The sequence below is a fragment of the Artemia sp. Qi Xiang Cuo genome, chromosome 5 (assembly GCF_049724085.1).
Source record: "Artemia sp. Qi Xiang Cuo chromosome 5, ASM4972408v1, whole genome shotgun sequence".
Taxonomy (NCBI): domain Eukaryota; kingdom Metazoa; phylum Arthropoda; class Branchiopoda; order Anostraca; family Artemiidae; genus Artemia; species Artemia sp. Qi Xiang Cuo.
The window spans coordinates 61,994,343-62,011,629 of NC_142798.1; the positions used below are offsets into that span (position 1 = coordinate 61,994,343).

The window sequence follows — 17,287 nt, forward strand, 5'->3', positions numbered from 1 at the left end:
GTCATCTCTGGCTTTCTTAGCGGGCGGCGGTGCCATACATTCTTCATAATTGGCCTTAAAAAGAAGAGAAAAAATTAGTATCAAAATAATTTGCCCCCTTTTCACGGAAAGAAAGTTAGTACCCTCATCCATATAATTTTGTTTAGTTTATCACTAAGAAAGCACAACGTAAAAAATTTCGTGAAATGTACTAATTGCATCCTTTTTTTTTGAATCTGAGAATTACAGCTCACTGAACCATTCAAAAGCCGGGCTATATAAGTCAGCCTAGTTTCTTATTTTTAGGCATTTCTGTTCTTTTCTGGTTTTAATCTGTATTGAACATGCCTTGTTTGACGCATTTAAAGTATTAACACTATTTTTTATCTTTCCATATCCTTTTACGATAGCTGATATTTACCATACCCACGGAAAATAACCCCCACGGAAAATAACCCCTGAGAAAAGACATGGAAAAATACCCCCTCCCCACAGCGAAAGATATCGCATCCTTTTGAATCTGAGAATTACGACTCACTGAGCCGTTCAAAAAGCCGGCCTAGTTTGTATATTTATCACAACTCCAGAAAAAAAACAGCCCACTGAAAATAACCCCCACGGACCATATCCCTGAGAAAAGACATGGAAAAATACCCCCTCCCCCCGCCGAACGATATGGTAAAAATGCTATTCAATTTACGCATAATAAAGCAATGTATCTTTTTCTTAAACTCACCCCCTTACTTTTCACGCGAAGAAACAGTTTGTTTTCACCTTACAATGATGGAGATAGAATTGAGGCATGGCCCCCTCCCCCTTTCGCCAATGTCCTAAATATATTGTTAGATCTTAATTTGAAAATAACGAGATTTCACTGGTTCTCCAAAAAGAGATTGTATATGCCTGCGCTTAATAAATTGCAATTGTCTGCATGAAACCGCTTTAATTTGACAGGAGAAAAACATCCCATTTTGATCTGAGAACCTTTTACAGGAAGTGCTTTAAAAGGGGTGACAGCTAATTTTAGCCACGCACTGGAGTCTTGTGTCAAAACAGAACGGCATTTTCACTAAAAATTGACAGAAGTCAGCGGTCACTTTAGCTGGAAATATCGATAAAAAGAGTATTATTTCTATTGCAAGAATTAAAGTCTTAAGGAGTGGGGGGTTTAGATGGTTAAACAGAGCTTATTTTATAGTCTTCTAACGACTAGAAAGATAGCATAGTGGCGTTTGTATTAGAGGGGGCGGCGGGGGGGGGATTTATCAGGAAATATAGCGGGAAGCAAGCGAGCAAAAGGGTAGTTATTTTTGCGAGAATTTGGGGTTGTAAGACAATGGGGGAATGGATGGGGATATTGTTAGACCCTAATTCGAAAATAACTTGTTTCTTTACTTCCACACAGGTTGTGTAGGTCTTAGCTTAATTATTGCATCATTGTGTTTTAATTTGACGGAAGAATAGATCCGTTGACCGCGTTTGTAAGCCGGAAAGGGTGATAGCTAATTATAGCCACGCACTGGAGTCTTGTGTCAAAACCAGAGCAAGCTAATAACAACAGAGCGATGGATGTCTCAGAGAAAAGATTACAATTTACAAAAGTCAAACTTTAACGAAAAGATAATTATTTATTTTTGCGAGAATTTGGGATTGTAAAACATTGGTGGGGGGGGGTTAGGTTTTGAGGGTAAAAGAATATATTTTATGTATTCCATTGATTATAATGATGTTTGTATGGTTTGGGGGGGGGGGATTTGGGGTAAAGGAATATATTTACATTTTAGCTGAATATACTGGAGGATGTCCAAGGAAAATTCGTTTTTAAATAAAAAATGTACGTACATGGTAAATTGAAGTTGCCAAGGCTTCAAGTTTATCAAATTTATCCATTGTTGTTTACACAGTGTCAAAATACTTTCTGATAAATGAATCACATTGCATGCCCGTTATATACAAAATCTCAAGGGTGAATTGTTATGTAACGGGGAAAATCATATTTAAGCAGGTCTCTGAGTGGCTGAGAAGGGGGATGTATCCGACTCGCTGATTGGCTGAGAAGGAAACACGTGATCTAACTGTTTCTGGGAAAGTCATAACATTTGGCTCGAGAGCAACAACAACAAATACTGTTTCTGGATACCATGACATTCGCCTCGAGCATGTACATGACCAAAACAACAACAAATACTATTTCTGGATCATAACATTCGCTGAGAGCATGCACTTACAACAACAGCAAATACTATTTCTGGACACCATGACATTCGCGATCGATTACACAATCAAGTTCTCGGAAATTCACTTCCCCCTCGAGTCCTAGATCAATAACATTGTTCCCGTTAGAATTCAATGCGCAGGTGCAACCTTCGCCCCGGAGCTATTACACATAGAAACATCAAATAAATCGACCTTGGAAAAAGAGGTCATTGACCCCATTAACCACGTGTTCTCCCTAATGACTCTATGCCCAAATATGGACTCCCCGTGGGAGCTCATGAGGCATCTCTACTCATGAGGAGGAGGCTGGAGATGAAAAAGAAGGCAGTCTCCCTTCAATATGGAATAAATTCTGCTAATTTTGGGGTTTAATACTATTCTTTACCTTCGTAATAAAAGCGTAGACCAGAAATATTCCCAGAAATCAAAGGGCATTAAATATCAATTTCTATCTTGCCGCGGAGGATGGAAGAAGATGGTCAAAACCGAAGGCATAGTATGTGACTTTTGGACTATTTTGAACAAAATGGCTATCTCAAAATTCTGATCGGATTCGTTTGGGAAAAAAACGGTGTGAGAGGTGGCTTGTTGCCCTCAAGTCACTTACGAATCTCAATAAGGGCACTAGAAATTTTAATTTGCAATTGAATGAGCCCCCTCCAAAGTTTATAAATAATTTCTGAGACCACACTGGCTAATCATGATAAACAAAAAATCGCGAAGAAAGGAAACGAGGACAATTAACAGCCAGTGAAAAAATTGAAAAATTATGCAAATATTTCGGTCAAGACCTCCGCTTGACCGTTCACAGTGCAGAATAAAACTGATAAAAATATAAAAACCAAACCTTAAAATGAAACCACGAAACTAAAATTGGACGACCCTTTCCTAGTAACGGTGAAAGGGTAACTGAGTTACCCTTTCACCGTTACTAGGAAAGGGTTGCCCAATTTTAGTTTGGTGTTTTTATTTTAAGGTTTGGTTTTTATATTTTTATCAGTTTTATTATTCACTGAGGACGGTCAAGCGGAGGTCTTGACCGAAATATTTTCATAATTTTTCAATTATTTCACTGGCTGTTAATTGTCATCGTTTCCTTTCGTCGCGATTTTTTGTTTATCCAAAGTTTATACGACCACCCTTTACATAGAAAGTGCTTCTGGGAAAAAAAAAGAAGCAAATTATGATACGTTGAACCCTTATGGCTCTACTATAGGCAACGCTTTACAATTGCTTGTGATTAAAGCTTTCAATTTTCCTTCTAATGAGCATCCGAAATAATCGAGGGGGAATATTGGGGTTATCAAGGGGGAGGGAGGTTTCGCGGGGAAGAATACTCTGGGGGGACGCCTAGAGCCAACTTTCAAAAATGTAATTCGGTGGCTGGAGAGAACTGAATCTCAGTTATGGAGTAATAAAAAAAAAAAAAAATCTTTTCCGCTAATTTGTTAAAACCGTAGGAGAGCAGAAAAATAACGTACTGAAACTATAACCGGGATTATAAACAGTACTGTACCTTTAATACGCGTAGTCAACAAAATAAAAGAAGGGACAAGATTGCCACCAATCCCATGAAGTTTCTGTCTATTAAGTCAGTTCAGAGATATTTTTCAAATTTGTTTTTTTTACACGTGTACCTTACAAAAGTGAAGTTTTTTTCGTGTGCCTGAGCCTGACTGAACCCAACAGCAGTCTAAACTAACTAAATTAGGGGGACGGGGATAAGTCTTGTGAAAAATAGCAAATCAGAAGTAAAAATCTAGCACTGTCAAAGATAGTTGCGGCATCCTTTTAGACCTGTCCAAAGATAAGAGTACAGATACCGCATATTAGTGCCGACACTCGTGTGGCCGCAACAGTGTTTTGATTGTATCGAAAAGTTGGACGAAAGGCAATACCAAATTTAACTTATTGTTTCTATTTTACTGAGTAGATTAGTCATATAGAATTACTTTTTAATCGTATATTACAAGGTTTCTTTTTAGTAATAAAATTAAGGATATTTATATTCATGTTGAAGCATGCAATATCAAGAGCAGATCCAGGATTTTTGTTCGGGGGGGGGGGGTACCCAATTTTTTACCGTTTTTCTGGTAAGGTTTTGTCTTTACAGGTATTTTTTAGACTAATTTTCGACTCAGTCAAAAATTTCGGGGGGGGGGGGGTTCAAACCGGGTAGCCCCTCCCCCGGATACGGCCCATGCATCATCTCTTAGGATTCTTCCACGATTCAAATAAATTCATTTGAGCGAAAATACAAATAATTTTGATACAATTCTCCGTAATTTTTCGCTTTTTAGTTTTTTTAAAGTTGTGTGCCCCCCCCCCCCGCAGGAGGAGCCTCCTGCACATGTACCTGTGTTAAGGCGAATATTTAGATTCTTTCTGCACGACATACTGAATAAAGGAACATATCAGGCACGTACGCAGTGAGGGGGGGGGGCTGTGTCAAGTCTTCCAAAATTTTATAGCTCCTCCCACAATTTGTTCCTCGATAGTCAATAAGCTTCGCGCTTTTTCACTATTTAAGCAAACTTGACCCCCCCCCCCCCGAAAATCAAAAGTTAACCCTAATAAAACAACTCCCTGCGAGTACCTAGTAAATCCTGCATAACAGTCAAATCTAACGGTGTCTTAAAGTTTGCTAAAGAAAACAAAACTATACTTCGGTGAGTCAAAACGTAAACTAAAATCTTTGAAACGTCACATCATTACAAATTCTATCTTTAGCAGACCTGAATATCACTGAAAAGCAGTCAAATAACATCTCGCAGATATTTATTTTGTTAATTTGTTTTTTGAGTACAAATAAATGCCAGGTATAGAGCTTGCAAGTTTCTGCTGCGGTGGAAAACTATTATTAGTTGTTACATATTTGCTTTGGACAGTTAGTAGTGTTTACCTTCAGCAGGAATTCTGGCTGCATTGTCTGCAATGAGATTTCAGTTGTCATTAAAATTGTCCTTAAAACAACACTTTTCGTAAAGAGGCCAGAAATTAAAACCTATTTGGAACTCAGCAGGCCTAACAAAGATTTTCTGATGGCAAGTGAATGCGTATTAGATCCCAGCTCGACCCCAAGCTCCGCAGCTCCACATTCAAGGCATTGTTACATACACTGTAAAAATTGGGCAAAATAAATAAACAAATTTTGACTGTATTGTTGGAGTACATGCCAAATTGGGTTCGTTTCTGGTTTCATCAATCTTTAATTACGATTTTCAAAAACAGTGGTTTCCCGACAGTTATTAAAGTTTTATTCAATAAATATTATGGCTTAAACCAAGACTGTATCCAGGTGGAGGGGATTACTGGGTTAGAACCCCCCCCCCCCCGAAATTTTTGTCCGAATCATAAAAACGTAAAAAAGGCATATAAACAAGTTTTGGATGCACTTTTAAAGTTTCTTTGTAACCCCTCCCCCCCAAAAAAAAAAATATAAAATCCTGGATACGCCACTGGCTGGGACGAAAGAATGAACGGCTGAACGATGGGTAACCAGCTTTCAGATATCAAGGGCGCTCGGTGGCCCGTGCCAAGCGTGGCGCAAGTGTACCAAGCGTTATGCGACCTTTCGTAGCAAAGAACAATAAAATGAAAGTTTTGAAATGAGTAAGAGCAAAACACTATACTTGCTACTCCTCGATCCTCTTGCTAAGGTGCAACAAAGTAGGCTTAATTATTGAATTACAATTTTGGTTTTGATGTGGATCCAGAGAAGTACCTAGGGAGAACTTTTCCCCCAACCAAGGACCTCTCTGAAATTTCTTTGAATATCTAGGCATATGTTATTCAAAACAATCATATTTTTTTCTCTTTATTATTGGCCCCCTCAAAAATTGTTTAGCATTATTGGCCCCCTCCAAAAAAGTTCATGGATACGTGCCTGTATGGATCTACTATGTCTTATTTAACTTAATTTGTCATTGAATAAAAAATTTAGCAATAGCTACTTCCATTTTGACTATTAACTACCCTAATGAATCCACATTTCTGAAAAGGGGGCGGAAAGTTCTTCAGCAACGTAGGCTCTTTTTTATATTGAAGAGCAGAATAATATTAAGAATAACGTTGAGGTAAATATCCTACTTAAAAATAGGAGTAACCAGAAGCTTCTGACTACCTCACAAAGGGAACGCTTATTGGAGGGGGGTAATTGCCGTCCCCTGGATTTTGACAAAACTGTTTTTGGTGCTTCATTTTTAAAACCTAAAACGGAAAAAATCTACCCCCCCCCCCTTCCTTTTGAAAAATACCTTTTGTGTATCTTTGTTAAAAAAGAAATAAAAAAAAATACTTGCCCTTCCCCTAAAACATTTGTGAATTGGATCCACAGCCCTGACAAATGGTGAAATGTGACATACTGCTGGTATATGGTGATTGCAAATTGACCTTCATCTACTGGGCTAGTATTTAAATAATAAGGTATGTAATTTTACCAAATGAGGCAGCATAGAAAACGGAATGTCGTAAATTGTTATCATTTAAGCATAACCTTGCGATTACAATTACGTTTTGATGACCATTGCAGAGCCCATGCTGAGCAAAAGATCACTTAGAAAAAAAAGACAAGGCTCAATTAACCTTCGTTCCTCCCTTGGCGTTCAATAGACATTTATCTTGCAGACGTCACAATTTTGGTCAGTTCATTAACTAACACAACTATCTTTAGTGGAGCTATAGATTGCCGATACCCAGCAGGATGTCTTTGTCAATCAAACAGCTAAGTAGACTTCATCCAGGCTGGACTGTCAGACCACCAGACAAGAGTCTACTACCTCAATATACAATTGAGTCCTATTCTTTACTTTGAATAATTTGTCTTTTAATTGCAATAGTTTGGTAAAGAAACTTGGTTCAGAGCCAATAGATTAAAAAAGTAATCAGTGTTTTTATTGCACACCTGACCCCTCCCCCCAGTAATAACAAGAACTATCTTTAATGGAGCTATATACTACCGATACTCAGCAGGATATTTTTGTCAATCAAGCATCTAAATAGACTTCATTCAGGCTGGACTTTCAGACCACCAAACAAGAGTCTACTACCCCAATATCCAATTGAGTCCTATTCTTTACTTCGAGTCCGTCGTAAATCGAAGAGTTATTGAGCAACAAACTTGAATAGGGGCACGCAGCGGAACAGAAAGGGTATATCTATTCCAATCCTTCTAAGCTAAAACCCGAGCCAGAGGTCTTAATAAATATGGTCAATGCATTTTTAATTGGCATAACTAGGGGAAATCTAGGATGTTGTAGCACTCCTGCAGCTAAAAGTACAGTTTATCCCTACCTAAGGACTTGTTCATAATGATAATTTTCTAACACTAGGATTAAGTGAATTCCTCAAAATTACCTAATTCTACCGATAAGAATTTGTGCCCCCCGCCAGAAATTATTTCCGACTCGTAAAAATGTAACAAAAATGCATATAAACAAATTTTTGATGCGTTTTTTATTCTTTTCCCCCCCCCAGAACAAAAGTCCTGGACATGCCCTTGATGTCAGGTTTCCTTCTGTGCATTCCCTTCCAATACTTTTTTTCTTGCTCAGTCTATCCTTTTCTAGTCTTTTGCTTTTATGAATTCAATTACTTTTTTTGTTCGTGTTTAAAAATTAATTCTTGTTCGTTCCACCCAACAATTACAAACTCAGCTCATCGTCGGGGGCGTATCATTTTATTGGAATGTTATTGAGTTGAGTAAATAAATAAATAATTCCATTCATTCATTCTTTAATTGCTGACGCCAGTGGGATAATTTCTAACCTAAATTCAAAGATTTTAATTTAGAATTTTTAGATAATACATTGACTGGCCGCCCTTAACTTAGATCAAATCAATTGAAATTGGGTTTTGTTTCAATCCTGTTCTTTATTCTTGCTAAATGTTTATTGCGAAGGAGCATGGTTTCAAATAATTTTGTATGCTAGTAAGATCTAATTGAGTTATTAACTGAAAATTGTTGTTAGTAAAATTTTATTGTTAAAAGGGCTTGAATCAAGTTGTCAGATTAGAATCTATTCCAAACAAGGGTATTACATTTCATAAAAATCGCCTTAGGTCACAACGAGGCAAGTGAATTTCAGCCTAATTTGGAAGAATTTATTAAATGCATGTATGTCTTGAAACTACAAGTTCGTACTCGGGGGAATCTTTGTAAATAAAACCAATCCAAACGAAGCTATTTTTCAAATTCCGTACATTATTAAATTTAGCGGCCAAAAAGAACAATTCCAGGGTCTGACTTTTCCTCATGGTGACACTCTATTAGCACCTTCTATAATTTTCTGCAGTACTCGGTCAGCAACAGACTATTAATAAAAAAAAAATATGTATTATATTGTAACAAATGGAATTTATTTAGAAATATGATTTTTTTTTTTTTTTGGAAGCTGAACGTCCCCGTACAACATACATCAAAGACTCTTGCTTACTTTCGTTGATGATGTTGCATGAGAAGCAACATGGAATGTGCTGCTATAAGGTCAAAGTCCAGCTCATCTGAGGAAAAGAGTTCCGAACATCACCCTATATCTAAACAAACGTAATATAGATTATGTTGCAGCCAGGAGAATTGCTATTGACTTCTGTTAATTTTAGAAGTAATTACCTAAGTTCAGCAAAAATAAAGAACTTAATACCGACATCCACGACGCCACTTGACACTCTCGTTTCAAAACACATTCCCTACATTATTTTAAGGTTTTGAGTTGAATACACTGGTATAGCTACCACCAGATCGACTGTTGAAGTCCTAGAAGTAACTACATTACTTTTAATTTACTTCTATCTCAAAGGCATTAAGTACAGGCATTCAATATGGAAAGCTGAACCACAGAAGTCGTATTTCTCAAAACTACCGATATGCAGGGAATGCCTTAGAAAATAGAAGGACCGAAAGTCTGAAAGATGTGTGAAGCCTATTAGGAAAGCAATTATATAAGGTTAAGAACCGTTCCATTCCAAGGAAAAGATGGGAATACTACAATAGTTCGATCAATCAAACATAAGCTGAAATTGTTTAAATTCGTAAATCATTCAATCAGCTTTTTTAGCTAAAATTCACTTTAAAATGCTTTTATACCAAGATTAATAGGATTCTATCACCAGTCATTAATTCTTCGCTTATTGTCTTATCCTCTTATCTATACCAACCGCAAAATTGAGATTGCAAACGCATGCCACATTAAAGTCAAAATGGGGTTTTAAACATAGAAAAGGGGAAAGAGAGTAAAACAAAATTGAATACATTATCATAACGCCACTTGTTTTTACACTGCTACTACTAACAACTCACTGCGCCATTAAGGCGTCTGGGCCAACACAGCTGTTCACGCTCCTCTTCCATCTCAATCTATTCAAAGCTTTCCTCTTTACTCCCTCCCTCCAGCATATATATATATATATATATATATATATATATATATATATATATATATATATATATATATATATATATATATATATATATATATATATATAGCACCTCCTCAATTTACTTCACCTGGATATTCGTCAGCTACAGAGAAACAGATGATCTACTTGCATCACATGTGCGTGACAAAATTGTTTTCCCTGGTTTAAAATTTCCTACACTAGAGCCAATCTGGGGGAATTTTACTTTTCGTTCTTTTTACTGGCTCAAAATTTCACATCGCTTTTAAAATCGATCAGATTATGAAAAGGTAGGCTTGTTTGTCTCTCCAGAAATAAGATGTAAACCAATGAAAAAAAAGAAGCAAGCTGCTTACCATGGAGCAACAGGACTAAGGCTAGGAATAAGTAAAGATGAAAAGTTGACGTTAGGTGACTAAAAGATTGATCAGATGGATAGCTTCACTTACCTAGGTAGTATTATTAGTAAAGACGGTGGGAGTAGTGAAGATGTTAAAAGTAGAATAGCCAAGGCTCAGGGTGTTGCTTCACAGTAAAAAAAAAAGTTTGGAAGAATAGGAAGATAAGTTTGCAAACCAAGATCAGAATATTGGAAGCTACAGTGATGACAGTGTTCAGATATGGCTCGGAAGCATGGGCGCTCCAAAAAGCGGATGAAGATTTGCTAGAGGTTTTCCAGAGAAATTGCCAACAGATTGTTCTGGGTACCCAGCTGACTGACCGTATTTCAAAATGTAGGCTGTACGAAAAGTATGGTTCAATCCCACTGTCTAGGGTAATAATGAGAGAAAGGTTGAGATGGCTAGGGCACATTCTGTGGATGAAGGATGACAGATTGCCGAAGATTGTCTCTTTCGGCCAACCGTCTAGGGGTTAAAGGAAAGCAGGTCGTCCGCAGTTGAGGTGGGATGATGTCATAAAGAAAGATCTAAAGGAAATGGAAACTTCCTGGGAGTGTGTAAAGAGGAAGGCTTTGAATAGATTGGAATGGAGCAGGAGCGTGTGTAGCTGTGTTGGCCTCAGGGGGTTTGGTGCTGTGGTGAGTGGTTAGTAGTAGTTAGTAGTAGTATTATCTTAGTTTTGACAAGATTTTTGAAGACGCTAAATTTCAGCTGAGGAGGGGGGACTGGGGTCTAGAGGGGGCAGTTGCCCCCCCCCCCCTGCTCCATAGAAAATTAGGCCCCTGTAGGAAAGTAATCTCTCTTTTTTCTCTTTGTATCAACTTGATATTATGTTTACTTACGATCTTAAATGAAAGCTTAGAGGGCACTTTACTCTCCTTAAGAAATACAGATATTATCCAAAACCTTTTCAAATCTAACCAAGACCTTGCTCATTAGACGAAACTAGGGGAAGAAGCCCCAACCCCATCTTAAAGATTTCTAGAAATTCCGTTTTTACTTTAAATTGTATTCTAAACGTCTTTACTCCATTAAAAAAAAATCCCCAAAACTAAAAAAAAAATCCAAAAAAATTCTATTTATAGTATTTTACAAAAACAAAAGTAATACAGGTTTTCCCTATACAAATAAGCATGTATAATCTTCATTTTACCCTGGGGAGAAACGCGTCAGCCGGATTGAGTACTAGTTTACGAACGAAGCTTAGCTGGTGCTATGAAACTAGAATTAGGATAATAAAACAGAAATCAAAAATTAAATTTGTTTTTATTCACGATTTGTGGCTCATGAAATTTAAAAAAACGACTGTGAAACGAATTTAAAAAAAAATTACTCAAAAAACGTGTCGAACTAAAAAAAAATGTTTGCATACTAAATAGCAGCAGTTTATATAAACAACGCGGTGAAATTTTGAAAAAAAAAAAGTTATTATAATAATGGACAAGGATCCGTAAGCATGCAGGTTGAATGTACCTTGAAATTATACTAACAGGAAACTATTTTGTTTTTCAATCAAGTGACGGAAAATGGTAATTGGCACATGTGTGCACTGAATCTACCATCTGATCATAATTAAAGACTAACTACTCTTGTATTCTAAACAGTAATTATATCAATGTGACTGCTGCACGCAAGCTAAATCGTATTCAAGGGAGGGGCTGTGGAGCCTCACCCCTGAGATTTTTGGTTGACTCGTCAAAAATAATATAAATGCATGAACACATTTTTGATGCGTTTTCTAAAGTTAATTTTTTGATGCGTTTTTTAAAGTTAATTTTTTGTAACCCCCTAATTGCACTATTTAGCATACTTTTCTGCAAAATTAGAATCCTCTGAGGAAGCACGTCACGTACACAGGAGGACGGGGTTGAACTTCGAACAGGTGACAAGTGAAGATCGTTACAATTTTCCTTATAACTTCTCATAATTCCCATACAATTCAATAATTTTGGGCGATTTTTACGAATTATCCCCTTCCCCCAAATGAAGCTGAGACATAATTGCCTTCTTCTGAGGATATTTAGCCCCATGGGCCTGACCTCCAAGCTAGTGGCAGCAGCAAGGCCGTACCCAGGATTTTTTTCCGGAGGGGGTTTTACTTTAAGAAATTGGGGTGGGGGGAGGGGTCTACACAAAAAAACCTCAAAAATGTATACAGAATTTGCCATTTTCGGTACGTTTTTACGAGTCAGCCAAACATTTCTTTTTTTTTTTTGGGGGGGGGGGCTGCAAACCCCCTAGCCCCCCCCCCCCCTGATACGGCCTCGAGTAGCAGTAATTATTTACCTTTACTTCAAGCAGAAGGTCTAATGTGAGTGGGAGAGGAAGATCAAGAGATTGAAAAGGGGTAACCTCGGCATTCATTTGGCTTCAACGTAGTTTTTATAGGAATAGAGGTCGTTTTTCCTTTTTTTGGTGGTAGATTTGTTAACTTGCAGAAGTTAATATATATTTAGGCCTATAGCGGTGTTATTATTTACCTCAACAAGCTTAGCTTCAGGTTTTTGTTATATTTAGTGTTTATGAATAAGCCCCTTTCATTATAAGCCTTTTTACTTCAAGCAGTCCTCTAAGCAAGGAATCTTTTTCAGGCTTCGATATACTGAACAATAAAGTAAGCAATAACGATATGTCGACATTTTGGTGTTTCATAAACATCGTAATTTTATACTTAACTTTGATTATGATGTGTGGAAGAAATTGTGTTTTCTAAACAACAAGAGAGGCAGCTCTGAGTAGAAACATTTTACTGACCCAAAATCGCTTTCTGTGGAATTTTGCATTGGAGTTACTATGCTTCATGTTGTCGCAATAGTGTCAATATCATAAAGACACTAGTAGATATCCTACCATAAACAATGAACACTACATTATTTAACAATCGTAAAAATTATCACTAACTAAACCATTAAAGCTGATAATGTGAGATGTCGAGCCTCTGTGCTATTGTCTTTCTAGATTTACAAACCGTTCTTGCCTTCTTAGCTAATCAAATTTGACAACCAGCATACATTCTTAAACCATTTAGAACATGGAAATACAAGTTTTATGGGTCGATTAATCAACATGACAATGCTCAAAATCATGGGTGCATTCGAAAATGTGGTTCAGGATGAGACCCAGACTCCAAATTAGACTCCAGACCTAGACTCCAAATTAGACTCCGAATTATTTTATTATTCTTCAATCATTGTTACATAGATTGTACTTCATTGTTCATGAATATGTAAAGCAAGAAAAAGGCATTAAAGCTAAAAATACGGTTAAAACATAGCATACATTAAATACGTGACCTAACCTAGGTACCTTTTTCCCCCTAAACACAAAAAAACTAAAGTTTAAATATTGTAAACGCAATGAGAAACCACAGTTTGCAATCGAATTCTCCGTTAAAAGAACATGTTTGACAAGTTTCTTTTATCATCTATTTTACGTGTCTTGTATTTAATAGAACAGAACCAAAAGGCCAAAATGACAATTTGATATTTTCTTTTTTTATATATGTTAGTAACAATAAAAGGAAATTCCCAGAGATGGCTTGACTTCCGTCAAAAATAAAATGGGGGGAGGTTTGAACCTCCCCCCACCCGAAGTTTTTGCCTGACTCGTAAAAACGTAACAAAAATGCATGTTAATTTTTTTAGGATTGTTTTTTTGTAAAACCCCTTGAAAAAATTAGCCTCCCTCAAACGATAATCCTGGATACGGCCCTGGGTATAATCTTCAAATAAACACGCATAAGTTTAAGCCTACGCCTTGGAAATGACAGAGTAGATAAGGTCGAGGGAGTTTCACTCATTGAGCTGTTTTCCCAATTATTAAGAATGTATAAGAATATTTGCAATGCTACATTTGTTCTGTATTGAAAGAAGTATAACCTTCAAATAAAAATGTGTAAGTGTAAGCCTAAGTCTTTTTTGGTTGAAGTCCAGCAATAATCCTTTTTGCAAGTAACCCGTCTGTTGGGCAACTAATCTTTGGATTCAAGAGAAAAATACTTTTTTAGCATAATTAATAATATTTCTTGTGATAACATACGTCTTGATCCTTATGGCTGTGTTAGATAGCATTTATGACACTGACATAATTATGCTTCTGTGGTTACAGTCATTAATAGTTTAAACATTTGTAGGTTATCGTATAGACTAATCCCAGAAAATTAGCTATAGTCCTCTTTTTTCCACAGAATCTTTAGCAATAGCTCCCGGGGTCAGACGGCCAATATTGTAGCCAGAACTATATTATGGTAAAATTACCGTCTGACAGCCTTTTTTTTAACTTCAAAAGTTATTAAATAAGGAGAATCAAACTTTCAGAGATGGATTTAGCCTAAAGCCAAAATCGGTGGCAGGAATGTATTTCGGATCTCCTGTCTCCAGCCCTTCCCAACTTGTAGGGCTTTAAAGATCCTATGAAATCATGTCCTAAAACAGTCTTAACTGTAGAAAAAAAAACATTTTTTTTCAAGATTGGTTTAAGTCGGCTCATAATCAACTGAAGGTTTAGCCAAAGCGGTTCCCAGGATTTTAGCTGTGCCCTGAGCCAAATTTAAATGATTTTTTCAAAGTCAGGACTAATTTTCTTAGTCTTTCAAACCTTAGGGGTATAGAAGGACTAGCATACGCTTGAAAACACCTGCCTATAGCCTTATTTAGACTTTAGATCAATTTCTGAAAGTTTCATTCACCTTGTGCAACATTTTCCTGAGATCACTAACGGTCAGTGTCCTCAACGGAGGAAAGGCGGAGATGGCTATTTGAAAACAGCTTCGGCTTCGGAGATGGGTATTTGAAAACATCATTTGAAAACACCTAGCTATACCACGCTGTGGAGTATTTTAACCCTAAGTTGACATTATGACAGTAACCTATTGAATACTTTCTGATTAAACCCTTTAACATCCATTAGTTTACTTATACCAAAATGATTCAACTAACCTGGAGGACACAGGCATTGACCTTCCAAGTCTCTTTTCACTCTTACAATTTGATTTAACTGGACTAGTTTATCATTGAATAAGCTTTCTAATGCTAATATTCTTTGAGTCAAATTTTGTACAAGGTCCTCTCCTTCTAAAACATCAGGGATGAGGGCAGACTGCAGCTGGAGCGATAACACTTTCGACTCCAATAAAACTATCCTATTATCCAATGAAAATCCTCGATAAAACGCAACACAACTTATTCCAGTACTTATAATTGTAACTGCTGCAAGCAGCAACACGACACAGGTTTGCCACCGGAAAGTTTCCATAGGTTCCTCATTGATATTATTATATACAATGTTCGATGACACCTCATCTTCTTTCTTCTTTTTTGCCATTCCTTTTTCTTCTTTTGTTCAACTTTTGTTTTATCCTACATCCATTTCAGCTGTTTCTACACGGCTGCTTTAGAAGCTACTGAAACATCTCTTCGTGAGAGACGAGCCATCAACAAACGAGACAGAGGAATCGCTCAGTGGTAAAAAGGAATCAAATGCCGCGGCGATCCTCAGGTAATACACATGGTAATGAATTGAGTACGTACATACAAAGGCTCCCACAGAAGGGTGCTTAAGGAACCATGACAAGACTGAAATTGTTAGGGGTTTAAAGAGTATTGTTGTCATACTCCAGAATAGAAAATTTACGATTGATTGACAAAGTCAAGAGAACTTGAAACTGCTTGCTTACTACCAGATGGATATAAATTGGACACTTTATAGCCCTTCCAAAACACACAGTTCAAAGTAAAAAAAAAAGAAAAATTAGAAGAACCAAGGGATATATTGAACAAAGTAGGTCGTTCCGATCACTTCAGTTTTAGATTAAACAGATATTCGGTCAATATAATTTAATTTTGCATAATAATTCTAACCGGGTATTGAATTGAAAGAAATTCAATATAATATTAAAATCGAAATGGATCCATATCTACTGAACAAGAAGTTAAATAAGTAACCCAGGGCATACCTATTCGAAAATTGGTTCCGCATTTTTAGGAATTGCGGCTTAATCAGATATATTTAAGGCAAAAAGGCTTTGTAAAGAAAAAGAAAAAGAAATCGAATTTTTGTGTGGGAATCACCTGATGATAAAGTTTTAAATTTCCTGCTAGAATACTAGTATTACTATTATTCTGCTTTTCGACGTGGTAGAAAAGTTATGACAGCTGAACTTCAAGGAGAATGAATTCCAACAGTGGTCTTTAATACACAGAAAATATTTTTACATTTCCTTAAAAATAATGTAAATATTAAAAATGATATTGAGTCTGAATGAGGCGCTTTCGCTACACTTTATGCTGGGGATGAAGGTCAAATTCTTCAAACAACAAAACTATGAATCATATGAAAATCTCTAAAGTTTTTGGGAAGCACTGTCTAAATCAGGAGATAATTTGATGTATATTTTAAACATGGTTCTTTAGTGACAAAGGAAAAAAACGAAATGCAAGAATGTCAAAACCAAGCCACGCACAATCAGTAAACATAATTGAATCCAGATTCTGTAGAAAATACACAATTCGCCTAGCATCTGAATTCCAAATTTCGCTGTTCACACAGTGTTTTACTTATATTATTACTTCTTTTTTGCATCCAGTGCATTTAAATTTCTCAAGTTTGCGCTACTCCAATTCAGCAAGAGTTAGTTGGGCAATTGACAGCCATACAGCCACTCCACAAAGTGGTATTCAAAGGATTCTGAAACTACCGCTCAATGGATCTGAGCTGATAAATTGAGGTTCCGTTTAAAAATACCTTTTGTGTTTGATACGGCAATGGTGTTACGGTTAAGCCACAATCAGATTTTTGAAAGATTCTTTGACAGATTGACCTGAAATTACACGGCTTGTTAGTAGAAATTTAAGGGTTGATGGACTCGAATGTGCGCAATATTTGCTTCTAACGGTGAAGGTGAGGGTTCACCTGAGATTGCATGGCTAGCAACTATTTAAGGCCGTCGATGGTCTCGATGATGTACGATATTGCAATATAGCGGTGCCAAAGATGGAAAGGGAGAGTAGGGGCGCATATTCACGAAAATGTAATGTGGAACGGGGCAAAATGTATTTTTCAAATCTAGGGGAAGGGCAATATCATGTTTTTCCAATTTTTTCAATGAAAATATCAAGAAAGCTATTTTTCAAAATTTTGGGAATATTGCCCCTACCTCGTAACCTTGCACCACATTACAATATAACGGTTCTAATGACGGGAAGGGAGTGGTAAATAAGTAAGTAAAATAAGCATAACTCTGAATCAATGCCGAGGTATTATAATAATACTAATAAAATAACTTGAAATTACATGAC

The 17,287-nt window shown here is 36.7% G+C and overlaps 1 protein-coding gene across 17 annotated transcripts in view; it reads right to left on the bottom strand.

The window, feature by feature from the left end:
* Nucleotides 1–15,394, bottom strand: part of LOC148952349 (uncharacterized) — a 255,070-nt gene extending 239,676 nt beyond the window's left edge. For all 17 annotated transcript variants that reach the window (XM_089089821.1, XM_089089819.1, XM_089089820.1 and 14 more), the window contains exon 1: nt 14,930–15,394. In XM_089089821.1, coding sequence (XP_088945947.1) covers nt 14,930–15,314 — 385 coding nt within the window. In that variant the 5' untranslated portion in view covers nt 15,315–15,394. The remainder of the gene's footprint in view (nt 1–14,929) is intronic.
* Nucleotides 15,395–17,287: the final 1,893 nt, after the last annotated feature.